Source organism: Phyllobates terribilis, unplaced genomic scaffold (genome assembly GCF_046119375.1).
Source record: "Phyllobates terribilis strain yellow unplaced genomic scaffold, ASM4611937v1 Scaffold_7__3_contigs__length_470593459, whole genome shotgun sequence".
Taxonomy (NCBI): domain Eukaryota; kingdom Metazoa; phylum Chordata; class Amphibia; order Anura; family Dendrobatidae; genus Phyllobates; species Phyllobates terribilis.
The window spans coordinates 463,815,342-463,831,048 of record NW_027362767.1 but is presented as its reverse complement, the minus strand read 5'-3'; the positions used below and the strand labels follow the sequence as shown (position 1 = coordinate 463,831,048).

Genomic DNA, 15,707 nt, shown 5'->3' with positions numbered 1-15,707 from the left:
AGGCGTTGCGTTCGCTTCTTATCGTGTTTTGTAAGTAATGTAACCATTGTACAATCTGAGCGTCTGCGCTGAGTGAATAGTAAGTGCGATCCGATTGTGGAGCGACGTCCAGGGCGCATTCCCACTGGTGCCGGTGAGACGAACGCTCCTGCGCCTTTATTCTCCTTCCTCACTGGAAATATTGCTTTATTCTTCTCCTGGATCTGAATTATCCTTTATTGCAGTTTATGGAAGTCGTCACCATTTAGGTGAAGGAAATACAAAATGTGCAGGAAATGGAGGAGTTTATTCTGTAAAGCGTCGGTGTGAACGCTTGATACTCTGAAGGGGTAATCTGAAATGCAATAATTAATAGTATTGTAAGCGCCGGATACATTGAACTATTGCAATATCAGCTGGGGAAAAGCCGCTTTACTAAAAGAAAGGAGCCGTGAACTAAGGACCAGGGTTTCCACTGCTTTAATCCATAACTCACTACTCAGATAGCATTGCAGGACCCCCATGGTCGTCCTCGACCAAACACTGGGCTGCTGGTGTCTCAGTGATAGAGCCAGAACACATTCAGATGCTCCTGCAATGCTTCACTTCTCCTGAGGTGGCGCTGCAGGACAGTCACCTGCCCAATGCTACATTCATTCTTGGATTTCTCCTGATTAACGCAGAACGCGCTCATCACATGTCTCTTAGGGAAATGGTTCTGACAAAGATTTTTGTAAAAGTAGTAAATGCTTTTCAGCAGATGATGATGATGATGATGATGATGAGCTTGTGAGATTCTCTTACTACAGAAAGTAAAATAAGAAACACAATGAAAGTATTTAACTACTAGAAAACATTTTTACCAATATTTTATTATTTGGCCGCGTAGGTGTGACCCTGGGAGCCGCGTAGGTGTGACCCTGGGAGCCGCGTAGATGCGACCCCGGGAGCCGCGTAGATGCGACCCTGGAAGCCACGTAGGTGTGACCGTGGGAGCCGCGTAGATGCGACCCCGGGAGCCGCGTAGATGCGACCCCGGGAGCCGCGTAGGTGTGACCCCGGGAGCCGCGTAGGTGTGACCCCGGGAGCCGCGTAGGTGTGACCCCGGGAGCCGCGTAGATGCGGCCCCTGGAGCCGCGTAGGTGTGACCCCAGGAGCCGCGTAGGTGTGACCCCGGGAGCCGTGTAGGTGCGACCCCGAGAGCCGCGTAGATGCGACCCCGGGAGCCGCGTAGATGCGACCCCGGGAGCCGCGTAGATGCGACCCCGGGAGCCGTGTAGGTGCGACCCCGGGAGCCGCGTAACGGCTCCTCTGTAGACGCGTCTGTGCCCGGTCCGGCAGTATCGGGTCTCGCTGCAGCCACCGATGTACCCGGAGCATGGACGGAGAGAGCGCCAGATATTCTAGAATACTCTGTTATATCCGCTCCCTACTGGCCGCGTGTCACACTCCCATCCTTTGGGCTCTGCAGATTGTGGGTGGTACTGGAGGTCGGACCCCTGGGACACACGTTAATGACTTGTCCTTAAATGTCTATTCCCCTCAGCTCCTGAAATCATGGTGGTATTGATTCATTTATTTCTCTTTGTTCTTATATTGATTATTTTCTTTCCTTTTTATTGGCTTTTATAGAACATTCAAATAAAAACGTTGGCAGACGATATGGTAAGATGGCGGTGAGCGGTGGCGGACATTGCATGTTCCAGTACTAATGATGACGATGCATGAGCTGCTTGTACCCTGTGGGGGGATGATGATGATGATTCTCATAATCAGCGCTGCCATTTGTCTTTTAACCCTTCACGCTTTTTGGGATGTTGATCATTTATAATCTGTCCAATCCTCCCGCTCCTAATCTCATAGAACGGCATGAAACGCATGCAACGATATTCTGCCCGAAGTGTAAAATAGTAATCTTGTTTTCCTCCCGATGTCGTGTGATGTCATCAATGTTCCATGTTTGTATCATTACTAACATCCAATATCGGCTGACATCCATTTCTGGTGGTTTTGTGCTTGTCCTGTTTAATGATATGAGACGCCGCCCTCACGCCCTGACGCCCACCTCCAGTGCCCTTTGTAGAGTCCCGTCCCCCGATGGATGGACCATATTGTTCTTTCTTCATGTAATTTGTGCTTCAATATTTATTAAAAACTGAAGCAACAGAAAAGGAGAAAAGCAAGAAACAAAATGTCACAAAGGAAGATGTCAGCCCGCCCTGCGTCCTGCAGAACAATGGTGGCTACATCCTTCAGGGGTTAAAGCCTTAGTTTGATGCCTCTATTGACCCCACATACTGGTAAAGGTGGGGAGCCGTCTGCATGACACTGATTGCGGGGGGAGGGGACGGCATCGGACCCCTAATGTCAAATTTCACCTAATACAGGAAGAATTCAGCAGTGAAAAGATTGCAGCAGAAAGTTAATAAACGGCATAAAATGTACAGAACCAGCGCTGCCCCGCAGCATAACCAGCGCAGTCCCGCAGCATAACCAGCACAGTCCCCCAGCATAAGCAGAGCGGTCCCGCAGCATAAGCAGTGACCCCGCAGCATAACCAGCGCAGTCCCGCAGCATAACCAGCACAGTCCCCCAGCATAAGCAGAGCGGTCCCGCAGCATAACCAGCGGCCCCGCAGCATAAGCAGAGCGACCCCGCAGCATGACCAGCTACCCCGCAGCATGACCAGCGCAGTCCCGCAGCATAACCAGCGCAGTCCCGCAGCATAAGCAGAGCGGTCCCGCAGCATAACCAGCGGCCCCGCAGCATGACCAGCGACCCCGCAGCATAACCAGCACAGTCCCGCAGCATAACCAGCGCAGTCCCGCAGCATAACCAGCGCATTCCCGCAGCATAACCAGCACAGTCCCGCAGCATAAGCAGAGCTGTCCCGCAGCATAACCAGTGACCCCGCAGCATAACCAGCGGCCCCGCAGCATAAGCAGAGCGGTCCCGCAGCATAACCAGCGCAGTCCCGCAGCATAACCAGCGCAGTCCCGCAGCATAAGCAGAGCGGTCCCGCAGCATAACCAGCGCTGCCCCGCAGCATAACCAGCGCAGTCCCGCAGCATAACCAGCACAGTCCCGCAGCATAAGCAGAGCGGTCCCGCAGCATAACCAGCGGCCCCGCAGCATGACCAGCGACCCCGCAGCATGACCAGTGCAGTCCCGCAGCATAACCAGCGCATTCCCACAGCATAACCAGCACAGTCCCGCAGCATAAGCAGAGCGGTCCCGCAGCATGACCAGCGGCCCCGCAGCATAACCAGCGGCCCCGCAGCATAAGCAGAGCGGTCCCGCAGCATGACCAGCGACCCCGCAGCATAACCAGCGCAGTCCCGCAGCATAACCAGCACAGTCCCCCAGCATAAGCAGAGCGGTCCCGCAGCATGACCAGTGCAGTCCCGCAGCATGACCAGCGCAGTCCCGCAGCATAACCAGCGCATTCCCGCAGCATAACCAGCACAGTCCCGCAGCATAAGCAGAGCGGCCCCGCAGCATAACCAGCGGCCCCGCAGCATGACCAGCGGCCCCGCAACATGACCAGTGGCCCCGCAGCATAACCAGCGGCCCCACAGCATAAACAGCAGCCGCACAGCATAACCAGCGCAGTCCCGCAGCATAACCAGCAGCCCCGCAGCATAACCAGCGGCCCCGCAACATAACCAGCGGCCCCGCAGCATAAGCAGAACGGTCCCGCAGCAAGACCAGCGACCCCGCAGCATAACCAGCGCAGTCCCGCAGCATAACCAGCGCATTCCCGCAGCATAACCAGCACAGTCCCGCAGCATAAGCAGAGCGGTCCCGCAGCATAACCAGCGGCCCCGCAGCATGACCAGTGGCCCCGCAGCATAACCAGCGGCCCCACAGCATAAACAGCAGCCGCACAGCATAACCAGCGCAGTCCCGCAGCATAACCAGCGGCCCCACAGCATAACCAGCGGCCCCGCAGCATAAGCAGAGCGGTCCCGCAGCATGACCAGCGACCCCGCAGCATAACCAGCGCAGTCCCGCAGCATAACCAGCGCATTCCCGCAGCATAACCAGCACAGTCCCGCAGCATAAGCAGAGCGGTCCCGCAGCATAACCAGCGACCCCGCAGCATGACCAGCGCAGTCCCGCAGCATAACCAGCGCATTCCCGCAGCATAACCAGCACAGTCCCCCAGCATAAGCAGAGCGGTCCTGCAGCATAACCAGCAGCCCCACAGCATAACCAGCGGCCCCGCAGCATAACCAGCAGCCGCGCAGCATAACCAGCGGCCCCACAGCATAACCAGCAGCCGCGCAGCATAACCAGCGGCCCCACAGCATAACCAGCAGCCGCGCAGCATAACCAGCGGCCCCGCAGCATAACCAGCAGCCGCGCAGCATAACCAGCGGCCCCGCAGCATAACCAGCAGCCGCGCAGCATAACCAGCGGCCCCACAGCATAACCAGCGCAGTCCCGCAGCATAACCAGCGGCCCCGCAACATGACCAGCAGCCCCGCAACATGACCAGCAGCCCCGCAACATGACCAGCAGCCGTGCAACATGACTAGTGGCCCCGCAACATGACCAGCAGCCCTGCAACATGACTAGTGGCCCCGCAACATCGCCCCCTGATCACCCAAAGGATGTTAAAATATTAGCAATTTTCTGTGCACACAACAGACAGTTCGGCCTAACTAAAAGGAGAACATGGCCTCAATTGTCCCGAAAAAAAAGCAAAAATTAGTTTAATTGGTTTGTTGGGACAAAAAAAAAATCTTAAAAAACAATAAATGGAGAGTAGCCAGTCAGATTCCAATGACTCTAGTGATGAAGGGGTTAATGGCAATGACTGCAGCGGTGACTCTCTGCGCCCGTCTCTGCCCGATACCTCGCTCTCCTTCAGCTCCCAGAGTCACCATCAGCCTCTGCCATGAAGAAGAACGGCCCCGAGCCGAGGCGAAGAATCCTCCGACGCAGGAGAACAACGGCTACAAAGAAGAAGACGTCAAATAATAATACAAAGCTGTCAATTCAAGAACTCGGGGTTTACAAACAGCACAGAAAAGATTGTATCAGAAAATGCTGTAGAAAAAGCCCCTCAATACAACGCCATTAATGAGAATTACACAGCGTACACCCATGTCCTGTATTATACTCCAGAGCTGCACTCACTATTCTGCTGGTGCAGTCACTGTGTACATACATTACATTACTGATCCTGAGTTACCTCCTGTATTATACTCCAGAGCTGCACTCACTATTCTGCTGGTACAGTCACTGTGTACATACATTACTGATCCTGAGTTACCTCCTGTATTATACTCCAGAGCTGCACTCACTATTCTGCTGGTGCAGTCACTGTGTACATACATTACATTACTGATCCTGAGTTACATCCTGTATTATACTCCAGAGCTGCGCTCACTGTTCTGCTGGTGCAGTCACTGTGGACATACATTACATTACTGATCCTGAGTTACATCCTATATTATACTCCAGAGCTGCGCTCACTATTCTGCTGGTGCAGTCACTGTGTACATACATTACATTACTGATCCTGAGTTACATCCTGTATTATACTCCAGAGCTGCGCTCACTGTTCTGCTGGTGCAGTCACTGTGGACATACATTACATTACTGATCCTGAGTTACATCCTGTATTATACTCCAGAGCTGCGCTCACTGTTCTGCTGGTGCAGTCACTGTGGACATACATTACATTACTGATCCTGAGTTACATCCTGTATTATACTCCAGAGCTGCACTCACTATTCTGCTGGTGCAGTCACTGTGTACATACATTACATTACTGATCCTGAGTTACCTCCTGTATTATACCCCAGAGCTGCACTCACTATTCTGCTGGTACAGTCACTGTGTACATACATTACATTACTGATCCTGAGTTACCTCCTGTATTATACTCCAGAGCTGCACTCACTATTCTGCTGGTGCAGTCACTGTGTACATACATTATATTACTGATCCTGAGTTACCTCCTGTATTATACCCCAGAGCTGCACTCACTATTCTGCTGGTGCAGTCACTGTGTACATACATTACATTACTGATCCTGAGTTACCTCCTGTATTATACCCCAGAGCTGCACTCACTATTCTGCTGGTGCAGTCACTGTGTACATACATTATATTACTGATCCTGAGTTACCTCCTGTATTATACTCCAGAGCTGTACTCACTATTCTGCTGGTGCAGTCACTGTGTACATACATTACATTACTGATCCTGAGTTACATCCTGTATTATACTCCAGAGCTGCACTCACTATTCTGCTGGTGCAGTCACTGTGTACATACATTACATTACTGATCCTGAGTTACATCCTGTATTATACTCCAGAGCTGCACTCACTATTCTGCTGGTGCAGTCACTGTGTACATACATTACATTACTGATCCTGAGTTACATCCTGTATTATACCCCAGAGCTGCACTCACTATTCTGCTGGTGCAATCACTGTGTACATACATTACATTACTGATCCTGAGTTACATCCTGTATTATACTCCAGAGCTGCACTCACTATCCTGCTGGTGCAGTCACTGTGTACATACATTACATTACTGATCCTGAGTTACATCCTGTATTATACTCCAGAGCTGCACTCACTATTCTGCTGGTGCAGTCACTGTGTACATACATTACATTACTGATCCTGAGTTACATCCTGTATTATACTCCAGAGCTGCACTCACTATTCTGCTGGTGCAGTCACTGTGTACATACATTACATTACTGATCCTGAGTTACATCCTGTATTATACTCCAGAGCTGCGCTCACTGTTCTGCTGGTGCAGTCACTGTGGACATACATTACATTACTAATCCTGAGTTACATCCTATATTATACTCCAGAGCTGCACTCACTATTCTGCTGGTGCAGTCACTGGGTACATACATTACATTACTGATCATGAGTTACCTCCTGTATTATACTCCAGAGCTGTGCTCACTATTCTGCTGGTACAGTCACTGGGTACATACATTACATTACTGATCCTGAGTTACATCCTGTATTATACTCCAGAGCTGCACTCACTATTCTGCTGGTGCAGTCACTGTGTACATACATTACATTACTGATCCTGAGTTACATCCTGTATTATACTCCAGAGCTGCGCTCCCTGTTCTGCTGGTGCAGTCACTGTGGACATACATTACATTACTGATCCTGAGTTACATCCTGTATTATACTCCAGAGCTGCGCTCACTGTTCTGCTGGTGCAGTCACTGTGGACATACATTACATTACTGATCCTGAGTTACATCCTGTATTATACTCCAGAGCTGCACTCACTATTCTGCTGGTGCAGTCACTGTGTACATACATTACATTACTGATCCTGAGTTACCTCCTGTATTATACCCCAGAGCTGCACTCACTATTCTGCTGGTACAGTCACTGTGTACATACATTACATTACTGATCCTGAGTTACCTCCTGTATTATACTCCAGAGCTGCACTCACTATTCTGCTGGTGCAGTCACTGTGTACATACATTATATTACTGATCCTGAGTTACCTCCTGTATTATACCCCAGAGCTGCACTCACTATTCTGCTGGTGCAGTCACTGTGTACATACATTACATTACTGATCCTGAGTTACCTCCTGTATTATACCCCAGAGCTGCACTCACTATTCTGCTGGTGCAGTCACTGTGTACATACATTACATTACTGATCCTGAGTTACCTCCTGTATTATACTCCAGAGCTGCACTCACTATTCTGCTGGTGCAGTCACTGTGTACATACATTATATTACTGATCCTGAGTTACATCCTGTATTATACTCCAGAGCTGCACTCACTATTCTGCTGGTGCAGTCACTGTGTACATACATTACATTACTGATCCTGAGTTACCTCCTGTATTATACTCCAGAGCTGCACTCACTATTCTGCTGGTGCAGTCACTGTGTACATACATTATATTACTGATCCTGAGTTACATCCTGTATTATACTCCAGAGCTGCACTCACTATTCTGCTGGTGCAGTCACTGTGTACATACATTACATTACTGATCCTGAGTTACCTCCTGTACTATACTCCAGAGCTGCACTCACTATTCTGCTGGTGCAGTCACTGTGTACATACATTACATTACTGATCCTGAGTTACATCCTGTATTATACCCCAGAGCTGCACTCACTATTCTGCTGGTGGAGTCACGGTGTACATACATTACATTACTGATCCTGAGTTACATCCAGTATTATACTCCAGAGCTGCACTCACTCTTCTGCTGGTGCAGTCACTGTGTACATACATTACATTACTGATCCTGAGTTACCTCCTGTATTATACCCCAGAGCTGCACTCACTATTCTGCTGGTGCAGTCACTGGGTACATACATGACATTACTGATCCTGAGTTACCTCCTGTATTATACTCCAGAGCTGCACTCACTATTCTGCTGGTGCAGTCACTGTGTACATACATTACTGATCCTGAGTTACATCCTGTATTATACTGCAGAGCTGCACTCACTATTCTGCTGGTGCAGTCACTGGGTACATACATGACATTACTGATCCTGAGTTACCTCCTGTATTATCCTCCAGAGCTGCACTCACTATTCTGCTGGTGTAGTCACTGTGTACATACATTACTGATCCTGAGTTACATCCTGTATTATACTGCAGAGCTGCACTCACTATTCTGCTGGTGCAGTCACTGTGTACATACATTACATTACTGATCCTGAGTTACATCCTGTATTATACCCCAGAGCTGCACTCACTATTCTGCTGGTGGAGTCACGGTGTACATACATTACATTACTGATCCTGAGTTACATCCAGTATTATACTCCAGAGCTGCACTCACTCTTCTGCTGGTGCAGTCACTGTGTACATACACTACATTACTGATCCTGAGTTACCTCCTGTATTATACTGCAGAGCTGCACTCACTATTCTGCTGGTGCAGTCACTGGGTACATACATTACATTACTGATCCTAAGTTACATCCTGTATTATACTCCAGAGCTGCACTCACTATTCTGCTGGTGCAGTCACTGTGTACATACATTACATTACTGATCCTGAGTTACCTCCTGTATTATCCTCCAGAGCTGCACTCACTATTCTGCTGGTGTAGTCACTGTGTACATACATTACTGATCCTGAGTTACATCCTGTATTATACTGCAGAGCTGCACTCACTATTCTGCTGATGCAGTCACTGTGTACATACATTACATTACTGATCCTGAGTTACATCCTGTATTATACTCCAGAGCTGCACTCACTATTCTGCTGGTGCAGTCACTGTGTACATACATTACATTACTGATCCTGAGTTACATCCTGTATTACACTCCAGAGCTGCACTCACTATTCTGCTGGTGCAGTCACTGTGTACATACATTACTGATCCTGAGTTACATCCTATATTATACTCCAGAGCTGCACTCACTATTCTGCTGGTGCAGTCACTGTGTACATACATTACATTACTGATCCTGAGTTACATCCTGTATTATACTCCAGAGCTGCACTCACTATTCTGCTGGTGCAGTCACTGTGTACATACATTACATTACTGATCCTGAGTTACCTCCTGTATTATACTCCAGAGCTGCACTCACTATTCTGCTGGTGCAGTCACTGTGTATATACATTACATTACTGATCCTGAGTTACCTCCTGTATTATACTCCAGAGCTGCACTCACTATTCTGCTGGTGCAGTCACTGTGTACATACATTACATTACTGATCCTGAGTTACATCCTGTATTATACTCCAGAGCTGCACTCACTATTCTGCTGGTGCAGTCACTGTGTACATACATTACATTACTGATCCTGAGTTACCTCCTGTATTATACTCCAGAGCTGCACTCACTATTCTGCTGGTGCAGTCACTGTGTACATACATTACATTACTGATCCTGAGTTACATCCTGTATTATACTCCAGAGCTGCACTCACTATTCTGCTGGTGCAGTCACTGTGTACATACATTACATTACTGATCCTGAGTTACCTCCTGTATTATACTCCAGAGCTGCACTCACTATTCTGCTGGTGCAGTCACTGTGTACATACATTACATTACTGATCCTGAGTTACATCCTGTATTATACTCCAGAGCTGCACTCACTATTCTGCTGGTGGAGTCACGGTGTACATACATTACATTACTGATCCTGAGTTACATCCTGTATTATACTCCAGAGCTGCACTCACTATTCTGCTGGTGCAGTCACTGTGTACATACATTACATTACTGATCCTGAGTTACCTCCTGTATTATACCCCAGAGCTGCACTCACTATTCTGCTGGTGTAGTCACTGTGTACATACATTACTGATCCTGAGTTACATCCTGTATTATACTCCAGAGCTGCACTCACTATTCTGCTGGTGCAGTCACTGTGTACATTCATTACATTACTGATCCTGAGTTACATCCTGTATTATACCCCAGAGCTGCACTCACTATTCTGCTGGTGCAGTCACTGTGTACATACATTACATTACTGATCCTGAGTTACATCCTGTATTATACTCCAGAGCTGCACTCACTATTCTGCTGGTGCAGTCACTGTGTACATACATTACATTACTGATCCTGAGTTACCTCCTGTATTATACTACAGAGCTGCACTCACTATTCTGCTGGTGCAGTCACTGTGTACATACATTACATTACTGATCCTGAGTTTCCTCCTGTATTATACTCCAGAGCTGCACTCACTATTCTGCTGGTGTAGTCACTGTGTACATACATTACATTACTGATCCTGAGTTACCTCCTGTATTATACCCCAGAGCTGCACTCACTATTCTGCTGGTGCAGTCACTGTGTACATACATTACATTACTGATCCTGAGTTACATCCTGTATTATACTCCAGAGCTGCACTCACTATTCTGCTGCTGCAGTCACTGTGTACATACATTACATTACTGATCCTGAGTTACCTCCTGTACTATACTCCAGAGCTGCACTCACTATTCTGCTTGTGCAGTCACTGTGTACATACATTACATTACTGATCCTGAGTTATCTCCTGTATTATACTCCAGAGCTGCACTCACTATTCTGCTGGTGCAGTCGCTGTGTACATACATTTCATTACTGATCCTGAGTTACATCCTGTATTATACCCCAGAGCTGCACTCACTATTCTGCTGGTGCAGTCACTGTGTACCTACATTACATTACTGATCCTGAGTTACCTCCTGTATTATACCCCAGAGCTGCACTCACTATTCTGCTGGTGTAGTCACTGTGTACATACATTACATTACTGATCCTGAGTTATATCCTGTATTATACTCCAGAGCTGCACTCACTATTCTGCTGGTGCAGTCACTGTGTACATACATTACATTACTGATCCTGAGTTACATCCTGTATTATACTCCAGAGCTGCACTCACTATTCTGCTGGTGCAGTCACTGTGTATATACATTACATTACTGATCCTAAGTTACATCCTGTATTATACTCCAGAGCTGCACTCACTATTCTGCTGCTGCAGTCACTGTGTACATACATGACATTACTGATCCTGATTTACATCCTGTATTATACTCCAGAGCTGCACTCACTATTCTGCTGGTGCAGTCACTATGTACATACATTACATTACTAATCCTGAGTTACCTCCTGTATTATACTCCAGAGCTGCACTCACTATTCTGCTGGTGTAGTCACTGTGTACATACATTACATTACTGATCCTGAGTTACATCCTGTATTATACTCCAGAGCTGCACTCACTATTCTGCTGGTGCAGTCACTGTGTACATACATTACATTACTGATCCTGAGTTACATCCTGTATTATACTCCAGAGCTGCACTCACTATTCTGCTGGTGCAGTCACTGTGTACATACATTACATTACTGATCCTGAGTTACATCCTGTATTATACTCCAGAGCTGCACTCACTATTCTGCTGGTGCAGTCACTGTGTACATACATTACATTACTGATCCTGAGTTACCTCCTGTATTATACTCCAGAGCTGCACTCACTATTCTGCTGGTGCAGTCACTGTGTACATACATTACATTACTGATCCTGAGTTACATCCTGCATTATACTCCAGAGCTGCACTCACTATTCTGCTGGTGCAGTCACTGTGTACATACATTACATTACTGATCCTGAGTTACATCCTGTATTATACTCCAGAGCTGTACTCACTATTCTGCTGGTGCAGTCACTGTGTACATACATTACATTACTGATCCTGAGTTACCTCCTGTATTATACTCCAGAGCTGCACTCACTATTCTGCTGGTGCAGTCACTGTGTACATACATTACATTACTGATCCTGAGTTACATCCTGTATTATACCCCAGAGCTGCACTCACTATTCTGCTGGTGCAGTCACTGTGTACATACATTACATTACTGACCCTGAGTTACATCCTGTATTATACTGCAGAGCTGCACTCACTATTCTGCTGGTGCAGTCACTGTGTACATACATTACATTACTGATCCTGAGTTACATCCTGTATTATACTCCAGAGCTGCACTCACTATTCTGCTGGTGCAGTCACTGTGTACATACATTACATTACTGATCCTGAGTTACATCCTGTATTATACTCCAGAGCTGCACTCACTATTCTGCTGGTGCAGTCACTGTGTACGTACATTACATTACTGATCCTGAGTTACATCCTGTATTATACTCCAGAGCTGCACTCACTATTCTGCTGGTGCAGTCACTGTGTACATACATTACATTACTGATCCTGAGTTACCTCCTGTATTATACTCCAGAGCTGCACTCACTATTCTGCTGGTGCAGTCACTGTGTACATACATTACATTACTGATCCTGAGTTACCTCCTGTATTATAGTCCAGAGCTGCACTCACTATTCTGCTGGTGCAGTCACTGTGTATATACATTACATTACTGATCCTGAGTTACATCCTGTATTATACTCCAGAGCTGCACTCACTATTCTGCTGGTGCAGTCACTGTGTACATACATTACATTACTGATCCTGAGTTACATCCTGTGTTATACTCCAGAGCTGCACTCACTATTCTGCTGGTGCAGTCACTGTGTACATACATTACATTAGTGATCCTGAGTTATATCCTGTATTATACCCCAGAGCTGCACTCACTATTCTGCTGGAGCAGTCACTGTGTACATACATTATATTACTGATCCTGAGTTACCTCCTGTATTATACTCCAGAGCTGCACTCACTATTCTGCTGGTGCAGTCACTGTGTACATACATTACATTACTGATCCTGAGTTACCTCCTGTATTATACTCCAGAGCTGCACTCACTATTCTGCTGGTGCAGTCACTGTGTACCTACATTACATTACTGATCCTGAGTTACATCCTGTATTATACTCCAGAGCTGCACTCACTATTCTGCTGGTGGAGTCAACTGTGTAAATATACTGCTCAAAAAAATATCGGGACCCCTGAAATCCCCCCTCCTAGATCTGAATGAATGAAATCTTCTCATTGAATACTTTGTTCTGTAGAAGCTGAATGTGCTGACAACAAAATCACACAAAAATCATCAATGGAAATCACATTTATTAACCAATGGAGGCCTGGATTTGGAGTCACCCTCAAAATTAAAGTGGAAAAACCCACTACAGGCTGATCCAACTTTGATGTAATGTCCTTAAAACAAGTAACAATGATGCTCAGAATTGTGTGTGGCCTCCACGTGCCTGTATGACCTCCCTACAACGCCTGGGCATGCTCCTGATGAGGCTGAGTATTGTGTGTGGCCTCCACGTGCCTGTATGACCTCCCTACAATGCCTGGGCATGCTCCTGATGAGGCTGAGTATTGTGTGTGGCCTCCACGTGCCTGTATGACCTCCCTACAACGCCTGGGCATGCTCCTGATGAGGCTGAGTATTGTGTGTGGCCTCCACGTGCCAGTATGACCTCCCTACAACGCCCGGGCATGCTCCTGATGAGGCTGAGTATTGTGTGTGGCCTCCACGTGCCTGTATGACCTCCCTACAACGCCTGGGCATGCTCCCGATGAGGCTCAGTATTGTGTGTGACCTCCACGTGCCTGTATGACCTCCCTACAACGCCTGGGCATGCTCCTGATGAGGCTGAGTATTGTGTGTGGCCTCCACGTCCCTGTATGACCTCCCTACAACACCTGGGCATGCTCCTGATGAGGCTGAGTATTGTGTGTGGCCTCCACGTCCCTGTATGACCTCCCTACAACGCCTGGGCATGCTCCTGATGAGGTTGCGGATGGTCTCCTGTGGGATCTCCCCCAGACCTGGACTAAACCCTCCGCCAACTCCTGGACAGTCTGCGGTGCAACGTGACGTTGGTGGATGGAGCGAGACATGATGTCCCAGATGTGCTCAATCGGATTCAGGTCTGGGTAACGGGCGGCCAGTCCATAGCTTCAATGCCTTCATCTTGCAGGAACTGCTGACACACTCCAGCCACATGAGGTCTGGCATTGTCCTGCATTAGGAGGACCCCAGGGCCAACCGCACCAGCATATGGTCTCACAAGGGGTCTGAGGATCTCATCTCGTACCTAATGGCAGTCAGGCTACCTCTGGCGAGCACATGGAGGGCTGTGCGGCCCTCCAAAGAAATGCCACCCCACACCATTACTGACCCACTGCCAAACCGGTCATGCTGAAGGATGTTGCAGGCAGCAGATCGCTCTCCACGGCGTCTCCAGACTCTGTCACGTCGGTCACATGTGCTCATTGTGAACCTGCTTTCATCTGTGAAGAGCACAGGGCGCCAGTGGCCACTTTGCCAATCCTGGTGTTCTGTGGCAAATGCCAAGCGTCCTGCACGGTGTTGGGCTGTGAGCACAACCCCCATCTGTGGACGTCGGGCCCTCATACCACCCTCATGGAGTCGGTTTCTATCCGTTTGTGCAGACACATGCACATTTGTGGCCTGCTGGAGGTCATTTTGCAGGGCTCTGGCAGTGCTCCTCCTGTTCCTCCTTGCACAAAGGAGGAGGTAGCGGTCCTGCTGCTGGGTTGTTGCCCTCCTACGGCCCCCTCCACTTCTCCTGGTGTACTGGCCTGTCTCCTGGTAGTGCCTCCAGCCTATGGACACTACGCTGACAGACACAGCAAACCTTCTTGCCACAGCTCGCATTGATGTGCCATCCTGGATGAGCTGCACTACCTGAGCAACTTCTGTGGGTTGTAGAGTCCGTCTCATGCTACCACGAGTGTGAAAGCACAACCAACATTCAAAAGTGACCAAAACATCAGCCAGAAAGCATTGGCACTGAGATGTGGTCTGTGGTCCCCACCTGCAGAACCGCTCCTTTATTGAGGGGGTCTTGATAATTGCCAATAATTTCCATCTATTGTCTATTCCATTTGCACAACAGCAGGTGAAATTGATTGTCAATCAGTGTTGCTTCCTAAGTGGACAGTTTGATGTCACAGAAGTTTCATTTACTTGGAGTTATATTTAAGTCTTCCCTTTATTTTTTGGAGCAGTGTACATTACATCCTGTATTATTATTAAAGGGACGGCAGATTTGTCACAATTCGGTGTTTGTTTTTGCAATTTAAAAAAATAAACAAACACTTTGTCTCCTAAAGAGGAAGAGATGGGAAAAGATTCTCCAGTCAGAATTGATCCACAACATTAAAAGCCAGAAATGAGTGACAATGACACCGCAAGTGGAATAAACGATTAAACAAGTAGAAGTCAAGAGACCAGAGACGCGCGTCTCGCCCACCACCATCACTGCTGCAA

General features: G+C 48.0%; 1 protein-coding gene across 3 annotated transcripts in view; it reads left to right on the top strand.

Annotated features, from left to right (window-relative positions):
- Positions 1-15,707, top strand: part of DIAPH2 (diaphanous related formin 2) — a 2,453,123-nt gene that overhangs the window by 121,921 nt on the left and 2,315,495 nt on the right. For 2 of the 3 annotated variants that reach the window (XM_073642200.1, XM_073642201.1), the window contains one exon: positions 1,612-1,644. The exons of the other annotated variant lie outside the window; for it this stretch is intronic. In XM_073642200.1, coding sequence (XP_073498301.1) covers positions 1,612-1,644 — 33 coding nt within the window. The remainder of the gene's footprint in view (positions 1-1,611; positions 1,645-15,707) is intronic. 3 annotated transcript variants of the gene reach the window in all.